The sequence below is a fragment of the Coregonus lavaretus genome (genome assembly GCF_964263955.1).
Source record: "Coregonus lavaretus genome assembly, chromosome: 19".
Lineage (NCBI taxonomy): Eukaryota > Metazoa > Chordata > Actinopteri > Salmoniformes > Salmonidae > Coregonus > Coregonus lavaretus.
The window spans coordinates 47,397,324-47,418,374 of record NC_140006.1 but is presented as its reverse complement, the minus strand read 5'-3'; the positions used below and the strand labels follow the sequence as shown (position 1 = coordinate 47,418,374).

The window sequence follows — 21,051 nt, the reverse complement described above, 5'->3', positions numbered from 1 at the left end:
TTCAGCCAATGTGTGTTGTTCAATGTAGGCCTATATTCCATGAGACTTGACATTAACCTGTATATCCACTTGTCTTTCAGACAACGAGGTGACTGAAAATGTTGTTGTTTTGATACAAGAAACCACTTTACAAAATAAAATGCATTATTATGCCCATACCATTATTACAGAGAATCAGACAAATGATGCTACCCTCTGCCTATTGGCTACTTAGCTTATTCAAGCCTGTCTCAAAATACAACACTGCCCCTTTTAAGACAAAAATAAAGCTCTTTACCTGAGTCGCTTTTCAAAGATGTCTAGAAATGGACATGTTTTGTGCTCTTGTAGGAAGCAAACACTCTCCTATTGCTGACTATAAATGATCTATAACTGGGCTAATAACTCACTAACTAGCATATATGAATATGGATATGAACAAAATGTTCACACGTGGCTACATGCAGCTCTCGCTTTGATCTCAAAACAAGCACATCTACTCACGACCGCTCATGCTGTAAACACGGTCCAGTTCAAAGTAAATGGCACAGATCCATATATGGCAATGGTCTATTTGCATATAGGTCTACTGCAGCTCTGATTGGTTATGCCGCACCGGTCTGTGAGGAGTATGGGCTGAGTCCTGCTTGTCAATGCAATAGAATCCTACTCCGATGGGTTCCGCCTACAACAAAATCTCTTGCGTAGTTCGTTTTGTTTCGGTATGTTGCATTGAAAGTGGATAATATCGCGTTGATTCGATCACACTTGCCACAGTAAAGGGAAACGTTGATAGAGTTAACATGGAGAACTCTACAACACCAACCTTTTCTGAGTCAAGATGTGGTCCTCTGTAGCTCAGCTGGTAGAGCACGGCGCTTGTAACGCCAAGGTAGTGGGTTCGATCCCCGGGACGACCCATACGTAAAAATGTATGCACGCATGACTGTAAGTCGCTTTGGATAAAAGCGTCTGCTAAATGGCATTTATTTTTATATTATTATAAGATCTTTGAGTCAGAATGCAGGCCGAGATCTACCACTCAGATTTTTTTTATTAACATGACTTAAAAAACATAAGCCTGTGCAACATTAACCAATTAAAAACAGTACTGTAGCAATGAGGTTTGTGTAGTAAGCTATAGGCCCAATACATTATCACTGTGTATTGGCTTTGCTTGAATTGCCCTGCCAATACATTGTTATATTAAAACATTTGAGGTAGGCTTTATGATCACATCGGTAATAGATCCGCTGTCGTATTTACTTGTGCAGCACAGCTGAGTGAGCATACATTTTATATAATTAGCTTTTTATTTCTTTTACTGGGCTGATGGTGCTTGCATGTGATGGTCAGTCTCAGCAGACTGAGGGGTCCGCCTCTCAGCATCCCTCCGCTCTCCCTTTCCTCCGCTGACACGGACCAAAAAGGGGACACAGTCTTCCAGATGATGGAGAAACTCGAGTCGCACCGCATTATTTCTGCCTCATGCTCAAATTCATGTTACTCCTATGAACAGAGAATGTGAAATATTCCTCGATATTAAAAAAAGCCCCAAGCCGCTAACAATAATAACACAAGCCTATAGATACACTTTCCTACTCATTCATTACTGCTGCAGTGCTGGTTGTAGTGCTGAGTGGAAGTAGGGAGAACGCGCATTTTATGGCTTATAAAAGTGTTGAATACACAAGTGTTGACAGCGCTGAGTAAGAACTTAAACATGAACTCACTCATAAAAACAGCATCTCTTTGCTGTATTCGTTGACAGTTTCTCTCTCTCTAGTCATGGTTTTAAAAACGTTTTGAAATCTCACAGTATCAACTTTGCTGTAGCTTTCTTTTTACGCCTGGTACGTTACTGCAGACACGGTCATCTGAGCCATCCGATTGGCCAGCGGTAGGCCTATAGCGCACTTGATTTGCCTTCAGACACATGCAATTGTTCAAAATGGCAGTTGGCCTACCCGGCGCCCAGGGCAGCTGAATCGGGTTCACCTGTCGCCAACAGCCCGAGACGAATAAAACAAAATAGGAACACAAGGCTCTATCGTTGGGTTTTTTACAGAAACGTTTGGCGATCGACTAGGAATGCCTTGGAGGTGGAATCACGATCGACCGGTTGGTGACCAGCGCTCTAGAAAGCTGAGTGAAGTTCAAGCTCGTCCTTCTCTCTGTGGGCTGATGTTTCTGCTAGGCAGTCCCGGAGGAGCTGCACGACAGGCTCAGGCTGCTGAGCACGCAGCTTAGAGAGAACATGGCCTATAATTCAATACCAATATTTACCTACGTGAAGTTCGATCCTTTCTTAGCTTGTATATGGATATCTATACAAACTTCAACAAAATAATGAAACCTGTCGGGGTCCGTCATTCTTAACATGGATCATCTTTGATTTACTTTAATTATTCTCCTTTTACTGACTAAGTAGTTTGAGCAGGTGATAATAATTATTTAACATGTTCTGTCTGAGAACTGCTTTTAAAATGATTTAGATCAGTATAATCCAGTAGGCTAATCATCAGGTAAGTTTAAATAATAATATATGATGTTGTGCAGGTCCAGGAGTTTTCCTTACTTCCCATGTGACCTGTACAAGACAGACTCAGTCAGGACAGATAGGGCCAGGAGGTTTTCCAGACTAACTCGTCAGTCAGGACAGATTGTCTGGAAAACCTCCTGGCCCTAACTAATAGATCCAGTCTGATATGTGATGTGTCCTGTCTTTAACTAATAGATCCAGTCTGATATATTATGTGTCCTGGCCTTAACTAATAGATCCAGTCTGATATGTGATGTGTCCTGGCCCTAACTAATAGATCCAGTCTGATATGTGATGTGTCCTGGCCCTAACTAATAGCTCCAGTCTGATATGTGATGTGTCCTGTCTCTAACTAATAGATCCAGTCTGATATGTGATGTGTCCTGTCTCTAACTAATAGATCCAGTCTGATATGTGATGTGTCCTGTAACTAATAGATCCAGTCTGATATATGATGTGTCCTGGCCTTAACTAATAGATCCAGTCTGATATGTGATGTGTCCTGGCCTTAACTAATAGATCCAGTCTGATATGTGATGTGTCCTGTCTCTAACTAATAGATCCAGTCTGATATGTGATGTGTCCTGTAACTAATAGATCCAGTCTGATATATGATGTGTCCTGGCCTTAACTAATAGATCCAGTCTGATATGTGATGTGTCCTGTCTCTAACTAATAGATCCAGTCTGATATGTGATGTGTCCTGTCTAACTAATAGATCCAGTCTGATATATGATGTGTCCTGGCCTTAACTAATAGATCCAGTCTGATATGTGATGTGTCCTGGCCTTAACTAATAGATCCAGTCTGATATGTGATTTGTCCTGGCCCTAACTAATAGATCCAGTCTGATATGTGATGTGTCCTGTCTCTAGCTAATAGATCCAGTTTGATATGTGATGTGTCCTGGCCCTAACGAATAGATCCAGTCTGATATGTGATGTGTACTGGCCCTAACTAATAGATCCAGTCTGATATGTGATGTGTCCTGTCTCTAACTAATAGATCCAGTCTGATATGTGATGTGTCCTGGCCCTAACGAATAGATCCAGTTTGATATGTGATGTGTCCTGGCCTTAACTAATAGATCCAGTCTGATATGTGATGTCCTGGCCCTAACTAATAGATCCAGTCTGATATGTGATGTGTATTGTATCTAACTAATAGACCCAGTCTGATATGTGATGTGTCCTGGCCCTAACTAATAGATCCAGTCTGATATGTGATGTGTCCTGGCCTTAACTAATAGATACAGTGTGATATGCGATGTGTCCTGTCCCTAACTAATAGAACCAGTCTGATATGCGATGTGTCCTGGCCCTAACTAATAGATCCAGTCTGATATGCGATGTGTCCTGGCCCTAACTAATAGATCCAGTCTGATATGCGATGTGTCCTGGCCCTAACTAATAAAACCAGTCTGATATGCGATGTGTCCTGGCCCTAACTAATAGATCCAGTCTGATGTGTGATGTGTCCTGGCCCTAACTAATAGATCCAGTCTGATATGCGATGTGTCCTGGCCCTAACTAATAGATCCAGTCTGATATGCGATGTGTCCTGGCCCTAACTAATAGATCCAGTCTGATATGCGATGTGTCCTGGCCCTAACTAATAGATCCAGTCTGATATGCGATGTGTCCTGGCCCTAACTAATAGATCCAGTCTGATATGCGATGTGTCCTGGCCCTAACTAATAGATCCAGTCTGATGTGTGATGTGTCCTGTACCTCCAGGGATACAGCTGGTCAGGAGAGATTCAACAGTATAACCTCGGCCTACTACCGTGGGGCCAAGGGAATAGTACTGGTCTATGATATCACCAAGCAGGAAACCTTCGACGACCTACCCAAATGGATGAAGATGATCGACAAGGTAAGATTAAAAACTCTTGGAACAGCTTTTGATAGCTTGGTGGGTTTTCAGAGTGTGGGTTTAAGAACCCTTATGTGGGACAGTACACATTTTTATTGTAACCCTGGACAAGCACACCTCATTCAACTTGTCAACTAATCATCAAGCCCTCAATGAGTTGAATGAGGTGTGCTTGTCCAGGGCTACAACAAAAATGTGTACTGTTGGGGGTAATGGAGGACCAGGGTGTTGGGGGGTACTGGAGGACCAGGGTGTTGGGGGGGTACTGGAGGACCAGGGTGTTGGGGGACTGGAGGACCAGGGTGTTGGGGTACTGGAGGACCAGGGTGTTGGGGGGGTACTGGAGGACCAGGGTGTTGGGGGGTACTGGAGGACCAGGGTGTTGGGGGGTACTGGAGGACCAGGGTGTTGGGGGGTACTGGAGGACCAGGGTGTTGGGGTACTGGAGGACCAGGGTGTTGGGGGGGTACTGGAGGACCAGGGTGTTGGGGGGTACTGGAGGACCAGGGTGTTGGGGGGTACTGGAGGACCAGGGTGTTGGGGGGTAATGGAGGACCAGGATGTTGGGGGGTAATGGAGGACCAGGGTGTTGGGGGGGTACTGGAGGACCAGGGTGTTGGGGGGTAATGGAGGACCAGGGTGTTGGGGGGGTACTGGAGGACCAGGGTGTTGGGGGGTACTGGAGGACCAGGGTGTTGGGGGGTACTGGAGGACCAGGGTGTTGGGGGGTACTGGAGGACCAGGGTTTCACATCTCACTACCCTGCCTGTCTGCCTGTCTGCCTGTCTGGCTGTCTGCCTGTCTGCCTGCCTGCCTGTCTGTCTTTCTGCCTGTCTGTCTGTCTGTCTGTGTGTTGTGTCAGAACTTACCACTGATCTCTCCTGTCATTTGTCAGTATGCTTTTTAGAGGACATACTACTGCACTAATCTCTCCTGTCATTGGTCAGTATGCTTCAGAGGAGGCAGAGCTGCTGCTAGTGGGGAACAAGCTGGACTGTGAGACAGACCGCATCATCACTAAACAGACTGCTGAGAGGGTGAGTCTAATACTGATCTAGGATCAGTATCATCACTAAACAGACTGCAGAGAGGGTGAGTCTAATACTGATCTAGGACCAGCATCATCACTAAACAGACTGCAGAGAGGGTGAGTCTAATACTGATCTAGGATCAGCATCATCACTAAACAGACTGCAGAGAGGGTGAGTCTAATACTGATCTAGGATCAGCATCATCACTAAACAGACTGCAGAGAGGGTGAGTCTAATACTGATCTAGGATCAGCATCATCACTAAACAGACTGCAGAGAGGGTGAGTCTAATAGTGATCTAGGATCAGATAACAGACAATATCCTCACCTCAATCATTAGAGGGAGGAAATGTCTAAATGTATTCAGAGCTCAGGCTCTTCACAGCTCTGTATGGGCTTTGACTGACAGCCGTTCTAAAGTTGAGCACTGTGTGAGACAATTTTATTCTAAAATAGATTTAAATTGTATTTTTTCCTCATCAATCTACACACAATACCCCATAACGACGAAGCAAAAACAGGTTTGTAGACATTTTTGGAAATGTATAAAAACGGAAATATCGCATTTACATAAGTATTCAGACCCTTTACTCAGTACTTTGTTGAAGCACCTTTGGCAGCGATTACAGTCTCAAGTCTTCTTGGGTATGATGCTACAAGCTTGGCACACCTGTATTTGGGGAGTTGCTCCCATTCTTCTCTGCCGATCCTCTCAAGCTCTGTCAGGTTGGATGGGGACCGTTCCTGCACAGCTATTTTCAGGTCTCTCCAGAGATGTTCGATCGGGTTCAAGTCCGGGCTCTGGCTGGGCCACTCAAGGACATTCAGAGACTTGTCCCGAAGCCACTCCTGCGTTGTCTTGGCTGTGTGATTAGGGTCGTTGTCCTGTTGGAAGGTGAACCTTCGCCCCAGTCTGAGGTCCTGAGCACTCTGGAGCAGGTTTTCATCAAGGATCTCTCTGTGCTTTGCTCCATTCATCTTTCCCTTGATCCTGACTAGTCTCCCAGTCCCTGCCGCTGAAAAACATCCCCACAGCATGATGCTGCCACCAACATGCTTCACCGTAGGGATGGTGCCAGATTTCCTCCAGACATGATGCTTGGCATTCAGGCCAAAGAGTTCAATCTTGGTTTCATCAGACCAGAGAATCTTGTTTCTCATGGTCTGAGAGTCCTTTAGGTGCCTTTTGGCAAACTCCAAGCGGGCTGTCATGTGCCTTTTACTGAGGAGTGGCTTCCATCTGGCCACTCTACCATAAAGGCCTGATTGGTGAAGTGCTGCAGAGATGGTTGTCCTTCTGGAAGGTTCTCCCATCTCCACAGAGGTACTCTAGAGCTCTGTCAGAGTGACCATCGGGTTCTTGGTCACCTCCCTGACCAAGGCCCTTCTCCCCCGATTGCTTAGTTTGGCAGGCCGGCCAGCTCTAGGAAGAGTCTTGGAGGTTCCAAACTTCTTCCATTTAAGAATGATGGAGGCCACTGTGTTCTTGGGGACCTTCAATGCTGCAGACATTTTTTGGTATCCTTCCCCAGATCTGTGCCTCGACACAATCCTGTCTCGGAGCTCTTCGGACAATTCCTTAGACCTCATGGCTTGGTTTTTGCTCTGACATGCACTGTCAACTGTGGGACCTTATATAGACAGGTGTGTGCCTTTCCAAATCATGTCCAATCAATTGAATTTACCACAGGTGGACTCCAATCAAGTTGTAGAAACATCAAGGATGATCAATGGAAACAGGATGCACCTGAGCTCAATTTGGAGTCTCATAGCAAAGGGTCTGAATACTTATGTAAATAAGGTATTTCAGTTTTTTGTTTTTAATGCATTTGCAAAAATGTCTAAAAACCTGTTTTTGCTTTGTCATTTAAGGGTTATTGTGTGTAGATTGCTGAAGAAATTGTTTTTTTTACTCCATCTTAGAATAAGGCTGTAACGTAAAACAAAATGTGGAAAAAGTCAAGTGGTCTGAATACTTTTCCTGCTATATAGGCTTTTATACAGTGAGGGAAAAAAGTATTTGATCCCCTGCTGATTTTGTACGTTTGCCCACTGACAAAGACATGATCAGTCTATAATTTGAATGGTAGGTTTATTTGAACAGTGAGAGACAGAATAACAACAAAAAAATCCAGAAAAAACGCATGTCAAAAATGTTATAAATTGATTTGCATTTTAATGAGGGAAATAAGTATTTGACCCCTCTGCAAAACATGACTTAGTACTTTATGGCAAAACCCTTGTTGGCAATCACAGAGGTCAGACGTTTCTTGTAGTTGGCCACCAGGTTTGCACACATCTCAGGAGGGATTTTGTTCCACTCCTCTTTGCAGATCTTCTCCAAGTCATTAAGGTTTCGTGGCTGACGTTTGGCAACTCGAACCTTCAGCTCCCTCCACAGATTTTCTATGGGATTAAGGTCTGGAGACTGGCTAGGCCACTCCAGGACCTTAATGTGCTTCTTCTTGAGCCACTCCTTTGTTGCCTTGGCCGTGTGTTTTGGGTCATTGTCATGCTGGAATACCCATCCACGACCCATTTTCAATGCCCTGGCTGAGGGAAGGAGGTTCTTACCCAAGATTTGACTGTACATGGCCCCATCCATCGTCCCTTTGATGTGGTGAAGTTGTCCTGTCCCCTTAGCAGAAAAACACCCCCAAAGCATAATGTTTCCACCTCCATGTTTGACGGTGGGGATGGTGTTCTTGGGGTCATAGGCAGCAGTCCTCCTCCTCCAAACACGGCGAGTTGAGTTGATGCCAAAGAGCTCCATTTTGGTCTCATCTGACCACAACACTTTCACCCAGTTCTCCTCTGAATCATTCAGATGTTCATTGGCAAACTTCAGACAGGCCTGTATATGTGCTTTCTTGAGCAGGGGGACCTTGTGGGCGCTGCAGGAGATCATTGACAAGATCCTCCCGTGTAGTTCTGGGCTGATTCCTCACCGTTCTAATGATCATTGCAACTCCACGAGGTGAGATCTTGCATGGAGCCCTAGGCCGAGGGAGATTGACAGTTCTTTTGTGTTTCTTCCATTTGCGAATAATCGCACCAACTGTTGTCACCTTCTCACCAAGCTGCTTGGCGATGGTCTTGTAGCCCATTCCAGCCTTGTGTAGGTCTACAATCTTGTCCCTGACATTCTTTGAGAGCTCTTTGGTCTTGGCCATAGTGGAGAGTTTGGAATCTGATTGATTGATTGCTTCTGTGGACAGGTGTCTTTTATACAGGTAACAAGCTGAGATTAGGAGCACTCCCTTTAAGAGTGTGCTCCTAATCTCAGCTCGTTACCTGTATAAAAGACACCTGGTAACCAGAAATCTTTCTGATTGAGAGGGGGTCAAATACTTATTTCCCTCATTAAAATGCAAATCAATTTATAACATTTTTGACATGCATTTTTCTGGATTTTTGTTGCTGTTATTCTGTCTCACTGTTCAAATAAACCTACCATTAAAATGATAGACTGATAATTTCTTTGTCAGTGGGCAAATGTACAAAATCAGCAGGGGATCAAATACTTTTTTCCCTCACTGTAGTTATTCCGTTAGAAACGTTTCAATTTGGCCCTTTCCATGTAGGTCAATTTCCACAAGCATAAGGGGTTAAATCCACTCTAGGTTAAACACAGACTTCACTGTTGCTCCTGTTACAATAGCTCACCCCATCAATGTAAAGTGAAAAAGTCACTGCTTCCTTCACATTCCTCTGAAGATACTCTGAAGAATCTGACAGTTAATGAAAAACCTTCAGTTGGAAATTACCCAGAGTTCTGAGTGCTTTAAGAAAGTTTGGTCAGGAGCCTCCCGAGTGGCGCAGCGGTCTAAGGCACTGCATCGCAGTGCTTGAGGCGTCACTACAGACCCGGGTTCGATCCCAGGCTGTGTCACAGCCGGCCGTGACCAGGAGACCCATGAGGCGGCGCACAATTGGCCCAGCGTCGTCCGGGATAGGGGAGGGTTTGGCCGGCCGGGATTTCCTTGTCCCGTCGCGCTCTAGCGACTCCTTGTGGCGGGCCCGGCGCCTGCAAGCTGACTTCGGTCGCCAGCTGGTGCGGCTGGCTTCTGGGTTAAGCGAGCAGTGTCAAGAAGCAGTGTGGCCGTGTTTTGGAGGACGCATGGCTCTAGACCTTCGCCTCTCCCGAGTCTGTAGGGGAGTTGTAGCGATGGGACAAGACTGTAACTACCAATTGGATATCATGACATTGGGAAGAAAAAGTGGGAATGAGTACAAAATAAAAGAAAAAGTACTTTCCATACTTATTTTCTTCCCCGGGAAAGACTACAGAAGTTCAATTTCTGTCCGCAGCTTGTCTCGAGGATATCTGGGATGCGTTTCTGCGAGGCTAGTGCCAAGGATAACTTTAACGTGGAGGAGTGCTTTCTAAAACTAGTGGACGACATTCTAGCGAAGGTGAGTAGCTACCTCACTATGCTCATGTTGTCCCTGCTGTAACTAATAGACATCTTTTATCATGTTCAATGGAATGATTTTCTAATCCAGCTTTTTTGTTTCTCTTCAGTATTTGGTAGGAAATCAATAGTTTCCTATTTCTATATCATTAAGTTATAATAGTCTACAATGTGGCTAGTCATTTTTGTATGCCACACCACCTGAGGCATTAAGCATTGACTCGGTCTGTCTTTGAACCCTATTTTTTATTCTCTGTGGTCTGGTGACCAGGTGTTAACCTATTAATATTAACTCCCTGTTCACTGTCTTGTTCGTCCTGTCTTGTTCATCCTGTCTTGTTCGTCCTGTCTTCTTCCTGTCTCACCAGATGCCTCTGGAGATTTCCTACAATGTTTTCCTATAATTCCCAAAATTGTCTCGTGTGACTGTAGCTATACAACACGTGACTGTAGCGTATACAACACGTGACTGTAGCGTATACAACACGTGACTGTAGCTCTACAACACGTGACTGTAGCTATACAACACGTGACTGTAGCTATATAAACACGTGACTGTAGCTATACAACACGTGACTGTAGCTCTACAACACGTGACTGTAGCTATACAACACGTGACTGTAGCTCTACAACACGTGACTGTAGCTCATACAACACGTGACTGTAGCTATACAACACGTGACTGTAGCTATACAACACGTGACTGTAGCGTATACCACACGTGACTGTAGCGTATACAACACGTGACTGTAGCGTATACAACACGTGACTGTAGCGTATACAACACGTGACTGTAGCGTATACAACACGTGACTGTAGCGTATACAACACGTGACTGTAGCGTATACAACACGTGACTGTAGCTCTACAACACGTGACTGTAGCTATCCAACGCGTGACTGTAGCTCTACAACGCATGACTGTAGCTCTACAACACGTGACTGTAGCTCTACAACACGTGACTGTAGCGTATACAACACGTGACTGCAGCTCTACAACACGTGACTGTAGCTATCCAACACGTTACTGTAGCTATACAACACGTGACTGTAGCTATCCAACATGCCCCACACCACCGCCTGTAATAAATACTTTCTGTTGTCTGTTCTGTCTTCCTGTCTCACCAGATGCCTCTGGAGATTCCCAGTAAAGATGTTTCCAACAGTATCCTGTCTCTGCAGCCTGAACCGGAAGTGCCTCCTGAGCTCAACCCGCCACGCGTGCGCTGTTGCTGAGACCCCCCCCCCCCCCCCCCCTCCACCACCAACCTCCCTCAACCCTGCTGAGACCCCCCCACCCCTCCACCACCACCAACCTCCCTCATTCTCCCTCAACCCTGCTGAGACCCCACCCCCACCCCTCCACCACCACCACCAACCTCCCTCATTCTTCCACATATGCAGCAGAACCATTCTGGCCACCAGAGGGCAGCAGAACCAAGTAGCAGTCTGGAAGCAGCAGGAGAGTGAGTGTCCTTCCCAATAGAGAATAGGGTGCCGTTTGGGGTGAACCCTCAGTTGTTGCTGCAAGGAGATTAAACACATCTGTTCTGATAGAGATCCTCTCATTTCTATTTCTGTCATGTAGCTGTATGATATGACATGTCACACAAATACACTCACTAATACAGAGACCTTGTTTAGACAAAGACCTCAGACACACACAGACACGTATACACCCCTACACACACACACACACACACGTATACACATGTACACACACCCGCCCCAGACTACTTCATCCCGGGGCCAGCTTGGCTTGCTGTGCCTTGCAGCCAGGTGCCTTCTAAGTAGAGAGAGAGAGAACCCTACAATACACACACACACAAACAAACAAACAAACAAACAAACAAACAAACAAACAAACAAACACACATTCACATGGGGACAATTGGAGAGGAACAGACTCCCCTGACTTGACTGAGGGAGTGGGACTCCTTGTGCTCCTACACTAGACCTAGTAACTGTAGAGGATGTATCTCTACTGTACAACATGGAAAAGGGACACTCGTCATATTGCACAGTACTTTCTTAGCTACATTTAGATGGAAATGTATTCTTGTACATAGTTTCATATAGACAGTTTATAGTCATGATTATCACGTAGTAACTTCAATTATGTCGAAATTCAAGTAGACACAGGTGTAGAATCAGATGACAAGAAATGTATATGTTGTCATTTTGGGGCTGAAGTCATGGACATATAATCAGAAAACCGCCTAGCAGCCATTTTGTTTTGGACAGGACCATCCGTGTAAACCATTTCAACTTTTGTATTTTTACGGCCAATAATGACAAAATAGCCTTGGGGGGTGGTTGTTTGGTTTGTGTGCCATGTTAATTTATGTCAGTGTTGGTTTGTGTGTCATGTTAATTTACAGTGCATTCGGAAAGTATTCAGACCCCTTAACTTTTTCCACATTTTGTTAAGTTACAGCCTTATTCTAAAATGGATTAAATAAATAAAAATCCTCATCAATCTACACACAATACCCCATTATGACAAAACAAAAACAGGTTTTTAGATATTTTTGCAAATGTATTACAAATTAAAAACAGATACCTTATTTACATAAGTATTCAGACCCTTTGCTATGAGACTCAAAATTGAGCTCAGGCACATCCTGTTTCCATTGATCATCCTTGATGTTTCTACAACTTGATTGGAGTCCACCTGTGGTAAATTCAATTGATTGGACATGATTTGGAAAGGCACACACCTGTCTATATAAGGTCCCACAGTTGACAGTGCATGTCAGAGCAAAAACCATGCCATGAGGTTGAAGGAATTGTCTGTAGATCTCAGAGACAGGTTTGTGTCGAGGTACAGATCTGGGGAAGGGTACCAAAAATGTTCTGCAGCATTGAAGGTCCCCACAGTGGCCTCCATCATTCTTAAATGGAAGACGTTTGGAACCACCAAGACTCTTCCTAGAGCTGGCCGCCCGGACAAACTGAGTAATCGGTGGAGAAGGGCCTTGGTCAGGGAGGTGACACTCTGACAGAGCTCTAGAGTTCCTCTGTGGAGATGGGAGAACCTCCCAGAAGGACAACCATCTCTGCAGCACTCCACCAATCAGGCCTTTATGGTAGAGTGGCCAGACGGAAGCCACTCCTAAGTAAAATGCACATGACAGCCCGCTTGGAGTTTGCCAAAAGGCACCTAAAGACTCTCACATCATGAGAAACAGGAGGAAATGCCTGGAGGCATCGCTCATCACCTGGCCCATACCATCCCTACGGTGAAGCATGGTGGTGGCATTATCATGCTGTGGGGATGTTTTTCATCGGCAGGGACTGGGAGTCTAGTCAGGATCGAGGGAAAGATGAACGGAGCAGAGATCCTTGATGAAAACCTGCTCAGGACCTCAGACTGGGGCAAAGGTTCACCTTCCAACAGGACAACGACCCTAATCACACAGCCAAGACAACGCACAAGTGGCTTCGGGACAAGTCTCTGAATGTCCTTGAGTGGCCCAGCCAGAGCAAAGACGTGAACCTGATCGAACATCTTTGGAGAGACCTGAAAATAGCTGTGCAGCGACGCTCCCCATCCAACCTGACAGAGCTTGAGAGGATCTGCAGAGAAGAATGGGAGAAACTCCCCAAATACAGGTGTGCCAAGCTTGTAGCGTCATACCCAAGAAGACTCGAGGCTGTAATCGCTGCCAAAGGTGCTTCAACAAAGTACTGAGTAAAGGGTCTGAATACTTATGTAAATGTAATATTTCATAATTATTTATTTATTTATTGAAAAAAAAATCTACAAACCTGTGAAGGGGTCTGAATACTTTCTGAATGCACTGTTTGTCAGTGTTGCCTTACATTATTATAAGTGTCTTGAACGGTTTTCTGTTCCATTTGTGTTATTTGTAACGTTTGCACTACAATCCATGATAGATAGTTATGTCCTATGCTGAAGTCAGTCAGGTAGTGTAGAATACAGTATTAAATGAGTTAGCAGCACTAGTAATGCACAAACCTTGTTTCAGTGTTGAACCCTATCAGTGTCCGGCCACACCTGGGTCACATTCATTAGTGCACACTATACCAAAACGTTTTGCAACGGGGAAAAAACACGTTTTTCTTATTGGATTAATCCCCTGTTTGTCTGTCAATCTCTGAGTAGAGGTGGTGTCTACATACAGTCAGTCTATGAAGAGAAGAGGTGTCTACATAGAGTCAGTCTATGAAGAGAGGAGGTGTCTACATAGAGTCAGTCTATGAAGAGAAGAGGTGTCTACATAGAGTCAGTCTATGAAGAGAAGAGGTGTCTACATACAGTCAGTCTATGAAGAGAAGAGGTGTCTACATACAGTCAGTCACAGGGTTCTCTCTTTGTACAGACTGCAAAAAAACTAAAAACTAAAATTGTCATCGTAACGTTATTATCCTCATGTTTTCACTTCCCCTAAGTGGAAATACCACTTAAAGGTGATCAGTGTTATTATTTCTGTGTTGCGTTTAGACAGACAGAGTGCTGTAAGAGAAAATGTTATCGGAAAAGTTTGGTGATGCAAAATCGAAATCTCTGTGAAGTTAAAGATATATATGTTTGGAACGGTTTTGGACCAGTTTAGAGGACATCCTGCCGGTTGTCATTATAGTAATGGTTGTTTGAAAGGTAAATCTTCAATCTGAGGCCTATCACCCAACTAAAAATGAAATGTTGAGAGATGGAAATGTTGGATTGTTTTGAGTCAAGAAGACTGTCACTCAAATTGGTTGTTGTCTAGATTGGTTTCCATGGGATTCTATCCACATATCTGTCTGAAAAACATGTAGATGTTGTCGTATCAATATGCACATAATAGTTTTAGGTCAACATGCATAGTTAAGATACAGGTAACTGCCAAACAAAGGAAACGTTTGAAAAACAGGTGCTTCCACACAGGTTACGGTTCCTGAGTTAATTAAGCAATTCACATCCCATCATGCTTAGGATCATGTATAGAAATGTCCAGTTCTCCATTACGTTGTCTACCATGGCTAGTCTTTGAAAGAGGGGTCTCAAAGAACCATAGAGGGTTTAAAGTGTGTCTCAGTCACCAGATCTCAACCCAATTCAACACTTATGGGAGATTCTGGAGCGGCGCCTGAGACAGCGTTTTCCACCACCATCAACAAAACACCAAATGATGTAATTTCTCGTGGAAGAATGGTGTCGCATCCCTCCAATAGAGTTCCAGACACTTGTAGAATCTATGCCAAGGCGCATTGAAGCGGTTCTGGCTCGTTGTGGCCCAACGCCCTGTTAAGACACTTTATGTTGGAGTTTCCTTTATTTTAGCAGTCACCTGTAGATACATTGAAGTAAAAAGGATTTGGCATCAACTAAAAGAACAACAACAATCCTAGACAATGGAGGGCATGATCTAAGAACGGCCTTTTGTCTGCAATTTGTGTTGCTATCATCGATTGGCTAATGTATTTACCTATAGCTATGCCTGATCCTGTCAGCAGTAAGCATCTATACTGGTCCAACCCCCAAGGCACTGGTCATTGCTGATTGGCTAGTCAGTACATCCTTTAGAATGAAATGCCCTAATACCCAACCTTACCTGATTCGATAACGTGAACTCTAATTGAACTGTCTCGCTCTTTTTATTGTTTTTCTTTGTGGATTCAACTATTTTGAGTTCAAGGATGTTTTTTTTCTTTCTGTTTTTCTTGTTTGTTTTTCTTGGAAGCATTTCTGGTGCTTATGGGTGTACATACAGGGGTGGAATTGACATGTATAAATCCGCCATTTTCCCAGTAATACAACAGTGGTGATTTACCTTCAATTCCACTCCTGGTTACATGTTTTAGACTGTTAGATTTAGGAGTCAGATCAAGTATCAATCAATCAAAAGATTGATAGATGGATAGATTGATTAAACATGGCACTGACCATCGTCTCTGTTCTACAGACGAGCCTTTCTATACTCTCCGGTGTCATACTATAACCGTCCCATCATGCTTAGGGTATGTATAAAAATGCCCAGTTCTCCATTATTTTGGCTACCAGGGCTAGTCTTTTGAAAGAGGAGTCTCAAAGGAGCATAGGGGGTTTAAGGTGTGGGTGTTTTTGTCTCAGTCACCAGATCTCAACCCAATTCAACACTTCTGGGAGATTCTGGAGCCGGCGCCTGAGACGGCGTTTACCACCACCATCAACAAAACACCAAATGATGGAATTTCTCGTGGTAGAACGGGGTGTCGCATCCCTCCCAAAAAGTTTTAGACACGTAAAATCTATGCCAAGGTGCAGTGAAGCTGTTCTGGCTCGTGGAGGCCCAACGCCCTGTTAAGACACTTTATGTTGGTGTTTCCTTTATTTTGGCAGTTACCTGTACACGCGTCCTTTTAAAGCTGTAATCTGCTAAAACTGCCGCTCTGTTTGAGATATTACAACAACAAAGAAGTGACCGCAAACAACAAACACTGTTCCCCCCCGTGACATCATTGCCTGTGCGATAGAACAGCAGCATATGTACTGCGGTTTGTTGTACCTTGATGCTCCCCAACACTGCTTCATCAACAAAACAAAACAAAACCAATAACAACGGCTGTGGGGGGTGGACTGTGGCGCTGTTTCTCCTGCTGCAGATTCCATCTTTAAAGACCACTATGTATTAGAGTTGGGGTTAATTCGAATTAAAGTCAGTCACTTAAGGAAGTGATATGAATTTAAAATCCAAAACCATTTAAGACGTTTTCATATAAATGGCTTCTTTTCAGATTACTTAGAAGTCATTGAAAATAGATGCCCATTTTTTCAATTATTGAATTGGAATTACAGTTTACTTCCTGAATTGACTGACTTCAATTCGAATTGACCTCAACCCTGCTTTGTATTAAACAACTTGTAGTTATTTGGAAAATAAAAACAGTTGTCATGTTTTAAAGTGGATTTTCGTATTGATAACTTTTGGCATTCTTTAACTAATGAAGTGCGAATAAAGATATATATTTATTACCCAAACTGCTGTGTGAAAAAACTGCTCTGTTCAATGTGTTGATGGCATGCTGCTGTTTCACCATTAGACCACCTTCCATTGGTTTTGCTCTCCTTTTAAGTTGAAATGAACTGTCCCTCCATAGAGATTGAAGCAATAAGGCCTGAGGGGGTGTGGTATATGGCCAATATATCATGGCTATGGGCTGTTCTTAGAAGTTTAAAAATGTATATTTTTGCATTGCATTTAGACAGGGCTGTGTGTTTAATTACCCAACTTACTGAGTACGGATGGCTGTTTTTCAGCGTTTATGCTGCTATGTCACCATTAGACCACCTGAAAGTGAATTGAAACACTACTATAATAATAAGCCATTTAGCAGACACTTTTATCCAAAGCGACTTACAGTCATGCGTGCATACATTTTTGTGTATGGGTGGTCCCGGGGATCGAACCCACTACCTTGGCGTTACAAGCGCCGTGCTCTACCAGCTGAGCTACAGAGGACCACCTACTAAAATGTATATTCTTCTTTGAAAGTGATTTATGTGAATTAAACTTTTTTTCTGCCTCTACTTGTTATGTCAAACTCAGTTTGTTGATGTAAGCATTTCGGTATGTAGAAACCATTATAAACCCCACAGCACCTGTTTCAGATGTAGAAACCATTATAAACCCCACAGCACCTGTTTCAGATGTTGAAACCATTATAAACCCCACAGCACCTGTTTCAGATGTAGAAACCATTATAAACCCCACAGCACCTGTTTCAGATGTAGAAACCATTATAAACCCCACAGCACCTGTTTCAGATGTAGAAACCATTATAAACCCCACAGCACCTGTTTCAGAACCATCTCGGAGTATTTCCCCTTTCCACAACAACCACCTGCTTATTTTCTAGAAAGGTGTAGTAGGACAAAATAATTATCTTTATAATACAATTTAAGGGGGTATGGAGAGGTGGTGGATGAGTGATGTCTGTAATTCAATTCTTGATATTAGTCATCTTAAGTTGTGTGTTTTGAATGTGGCGTGCTTGTCTCCCGTGTGTGACATTGGGACATGCGCACGAAGGCACTTCTGACCTGGGTGCCATAAAAAAAAACGAGGGGTGTGTTTTCGGTCCTTGTGAGAAATAAAGCGCATGCGCCCTGGTAGGAACCACCGCGCGGCCGGCGTCAGGCTCGAGACCGCAGCGACTGCAGTTTTTCCCCGTCAGATAGACGGAACGAGTGAGAAAGGGCAAAATACGGGGAGCCACGGACAGACGGGCCCAGAGAGAGAGGACGAGAGGGAAGAATGAAGGAATCATATCAGGGAATAAGAAAACGACTGGATTAATTATCCAAAACATTATACTTTACTACCAGGGACACTGCAGATGCCATCTGTCTCGCGTCGGTTTCTACAATAATCACGTTCATTGCAGCGATTCCTTCACTCAATGAGACAGAGCGGAGCCACCTGGCTACTACCATAGAGGGGAGTACAATGACAACCTGGTGACTATAGGATCATCTATCTAACAAACGGAACGCAATAATACCGGAATAAAGGACAGTCTGGGGGTGTGCATCACCAACCGGGAGAGTGATGAGAAGAGCCATGGGGAGACAAGGACCGTGTTTCTGCTGTCGCCTGTCAGGGGTATTGTTTCTGTGTGTTGTGGACTGATCATTTATTCTTCGTTCACCCTCCTCCCCTCCTCCACCTCTTCTCCACCGGTGTCGTCGGGGAGTTCTACTATGGAGCGCTCCAATGGCTCTGGAACCAGCGAACCCACCAAACCGACAAACCACCAGTTGGATAAGAAACGGTTAAACCGAGCACCGTCTCCGGCCAGGCCGTTCCTGAAGGATGTCCACTCCTCCCGCTCCTCGCCCAAACCAACGGCTATCGTACCAAAATCCCCCAAACTGACCAAGCAGCAGCACTCTTCTCCTGGGCCCGTATCATCCAATCAAAGCCGCATCACCAGGCGCACCGCAACCGGAGCGAAGGACAACAAACTAGCCGCGGTGAAAAGTCACAGCACCAAGTCCTCCGCCGTCACGAAAAAGACCGTTAAGGTCATCCAACATGCAGCCCCGGAGCATAAAACGACCACCGCCAGCAAACCGCCCCCGGACAACAGCAACAGTCCACACCTCGCCCTCAAAACCAAGAAGAAGAGTAAAATAGCCGCTCTGGCCGCGTCTCACCGCGGCCCGCCCAGCCATGGCTCCCCAATCCGCGTCCCAACCGGTGCTACCCACTTCGGCAGGGTCAGTCTCAGTCAGACGGACAGCAGCTCCGATCTCTCCGACTGTCCCTCCGAGCCCCTATCCGACGAACAACGCCTGGCCGCGGCCGCCAGCAGCGATGGGGAGTCGGAGGGCTCTGAGGCCAGCGACAGGGATCAGGTGGGAGCGGATTATCATCTGCAGGCAGGAGCGTCGGCGTCAGACGCGGCAGGGGCTACTGGTAGTGGTGGTGGGGCTTCATTGCGCGCCGCGGAGGGTAGCACTGCGGGTGTGATAGTGGCAGCAGCGGGGTTGGGCGGCATGTCTCAGGCTCCAGGAGCAGGTGCTCACGGTCACGGAGGAGATGGGAGTAAACAGGAGAAATCCTCAACAAGCGCACAATTTATGAAACTGGAATACAGCAAGGAGATCATCGAGGAGGATTTGTTACGGGAAATTGAAGATCTTCGTTCTGAAAACGACTACCTCAAGGTAAAAGAGGCTGTGGGAATGATTTCTATTTCTCAAAAGTTATCATGTTGTCTCTTATTTTATTGCAATGCATCGTGTGTAATCCATGCTGGTGTTTCTGCATCGCCAATGACTGTAGTCCGTGTAGGCTGCCCTCATTAGCTCTATTGATTATAGTGTTATCTTTGCAGCCAGTGATTCACTGTATCACAGTTTGAATCACTTCATGTGATCCCCTCAGATCCTCACTGTTGGTTTGCAGTGACATTTACCTGCTATTCACCTGCTATTCCTTGATGGCTCCTGTTGATATAGTTGACTACCCTCTGGTTGTGTGAAGGAACCTAGTAGTCTACTCTGGACTTTATGTTACCATCAGGTTATTTCTGTTCTCATCATTTAAATAATAATAATATGCCATTTAGCAGACGCTTTTATCCAAAGCGACTTACAGTCATGTGCGCATAAATTTTTACGTATGGGTGGTCCCGGGGATCGAACCCACTATCCTGGCGTTACAAGTGCCGTGCTCTACCAGCTGAGCTACAGATAATTTAAATCAAGCCCCCGTGTAGCTCAGTTGGAAGAGCATGGCGTTTGCAACGCCAGGGTTGTGGGTTCGATTCCCACGGGGGGCCAGTATGAAAATGTATGCACTCACTAACTGTAAGACGCTCTAGATAAGAGCGTCTGCTAAATGACTGAAATGTGAAATGTAAATGTCTTTCATCATAATTTTTTTTTAACGTAATAATAATCTTGTTCTTTGTCAATCTAATATTGCAAAGAAAGTGAATAGTTTTTGAATGGTCCAAAATATATTTCTGCTAAATTAAGTAGATTTTGAATGGTCCAAAATATCTTTCCTCTAAATTAAACAGATTTTGAATGGTCCAAAATATATTTCCTCTAAATTAAACAGATTTTGAATGGTCAAAAATATCTTTCCTCTAAATTAAACAGATTTTGAATGGTCCAAAATATCTTTCCTCTAAATTAAACAGATCTTGAATGGTCAAAAATATCTGTTCTCTAAATTAAATAGATTTTGAATGGTCAAAAATATATTTCCTCTAAATTAAATAGATTTTGAATGGTCAAAAATGTATTTCCTCTAAATTGGATGACATCCAAAGGATTCTTCTCTTGCTACATGAAATCCAATTTTAAATGTTCATACGAACCATTTTTCCAACATGGGCTTTAGGCAATGTAGGTTATATATTCAGATAACAAGTTGGGGAGGAGGAGGAGGAGGAGGAGGAGAAAAGGGGATAATGCGGCATCATTTTCCAGTTTCAGTTAAATGAATGGATGGATTCATATGCATCATGTCTGTCTGTCACTGTGGGATTGTCCTAACTTGATCACAGCTCACGCTAGCTCTCTGTTCATAAAGCGATAATCAGCTTTAGCTCCTCTCCTCTCCTCTCCTCCTCTCTTCCCATAGGACCGATAACTGTCAGATGTCCCATGTGTTGTCAGAGGTTCAAACCGTTCTATGTGTCTCTGTCTGTTAGTCTGCCAGCTGGGGCCACAGTCACACTCTCTCTCCTCTCCTCCCTCTGTCTGT

At 44.5% G+C, this 21,051-nt stretch overlaps 1 protein-coding gene across 1 annotated transcript in view; it reads left to right on the top strand.

The window, feature by feature from the left end:
• The window catches only part of LOC311147176 (ras-related protein Rab-12-like), a 23,640-nt gene extending 11,973 nt beyond the window's left edge, over positions 1 to 11,667 (top strand). Inside the window, exons 3-6 of the mRNA XM_084183820.1 lie at positions 4,258 to 4,396; positions 5,344 to 5,433; positions 9,739 to 9,843; positions 10,970 to 11,667. Of these exons, the coding sequence (XP_084039946.1) occupies positions 4,258 to 4,396; positions 5,344 to 5,433; positions 9,739 to 9,843; positions 10,970 to 11,077 (442 nt within the window). The 3' untranslated portion in view covers positions 11,078 to 11,667. The remainder of the gene's footprint in view (positions 1 to 4,257; positions 4,397 to 5,343; positions 5,434 to 9,738; positions 9,844 to 10,969) is intronic.
• Positions 11,668 to 21,051: the final 9,384 nt, after the last annotated feature.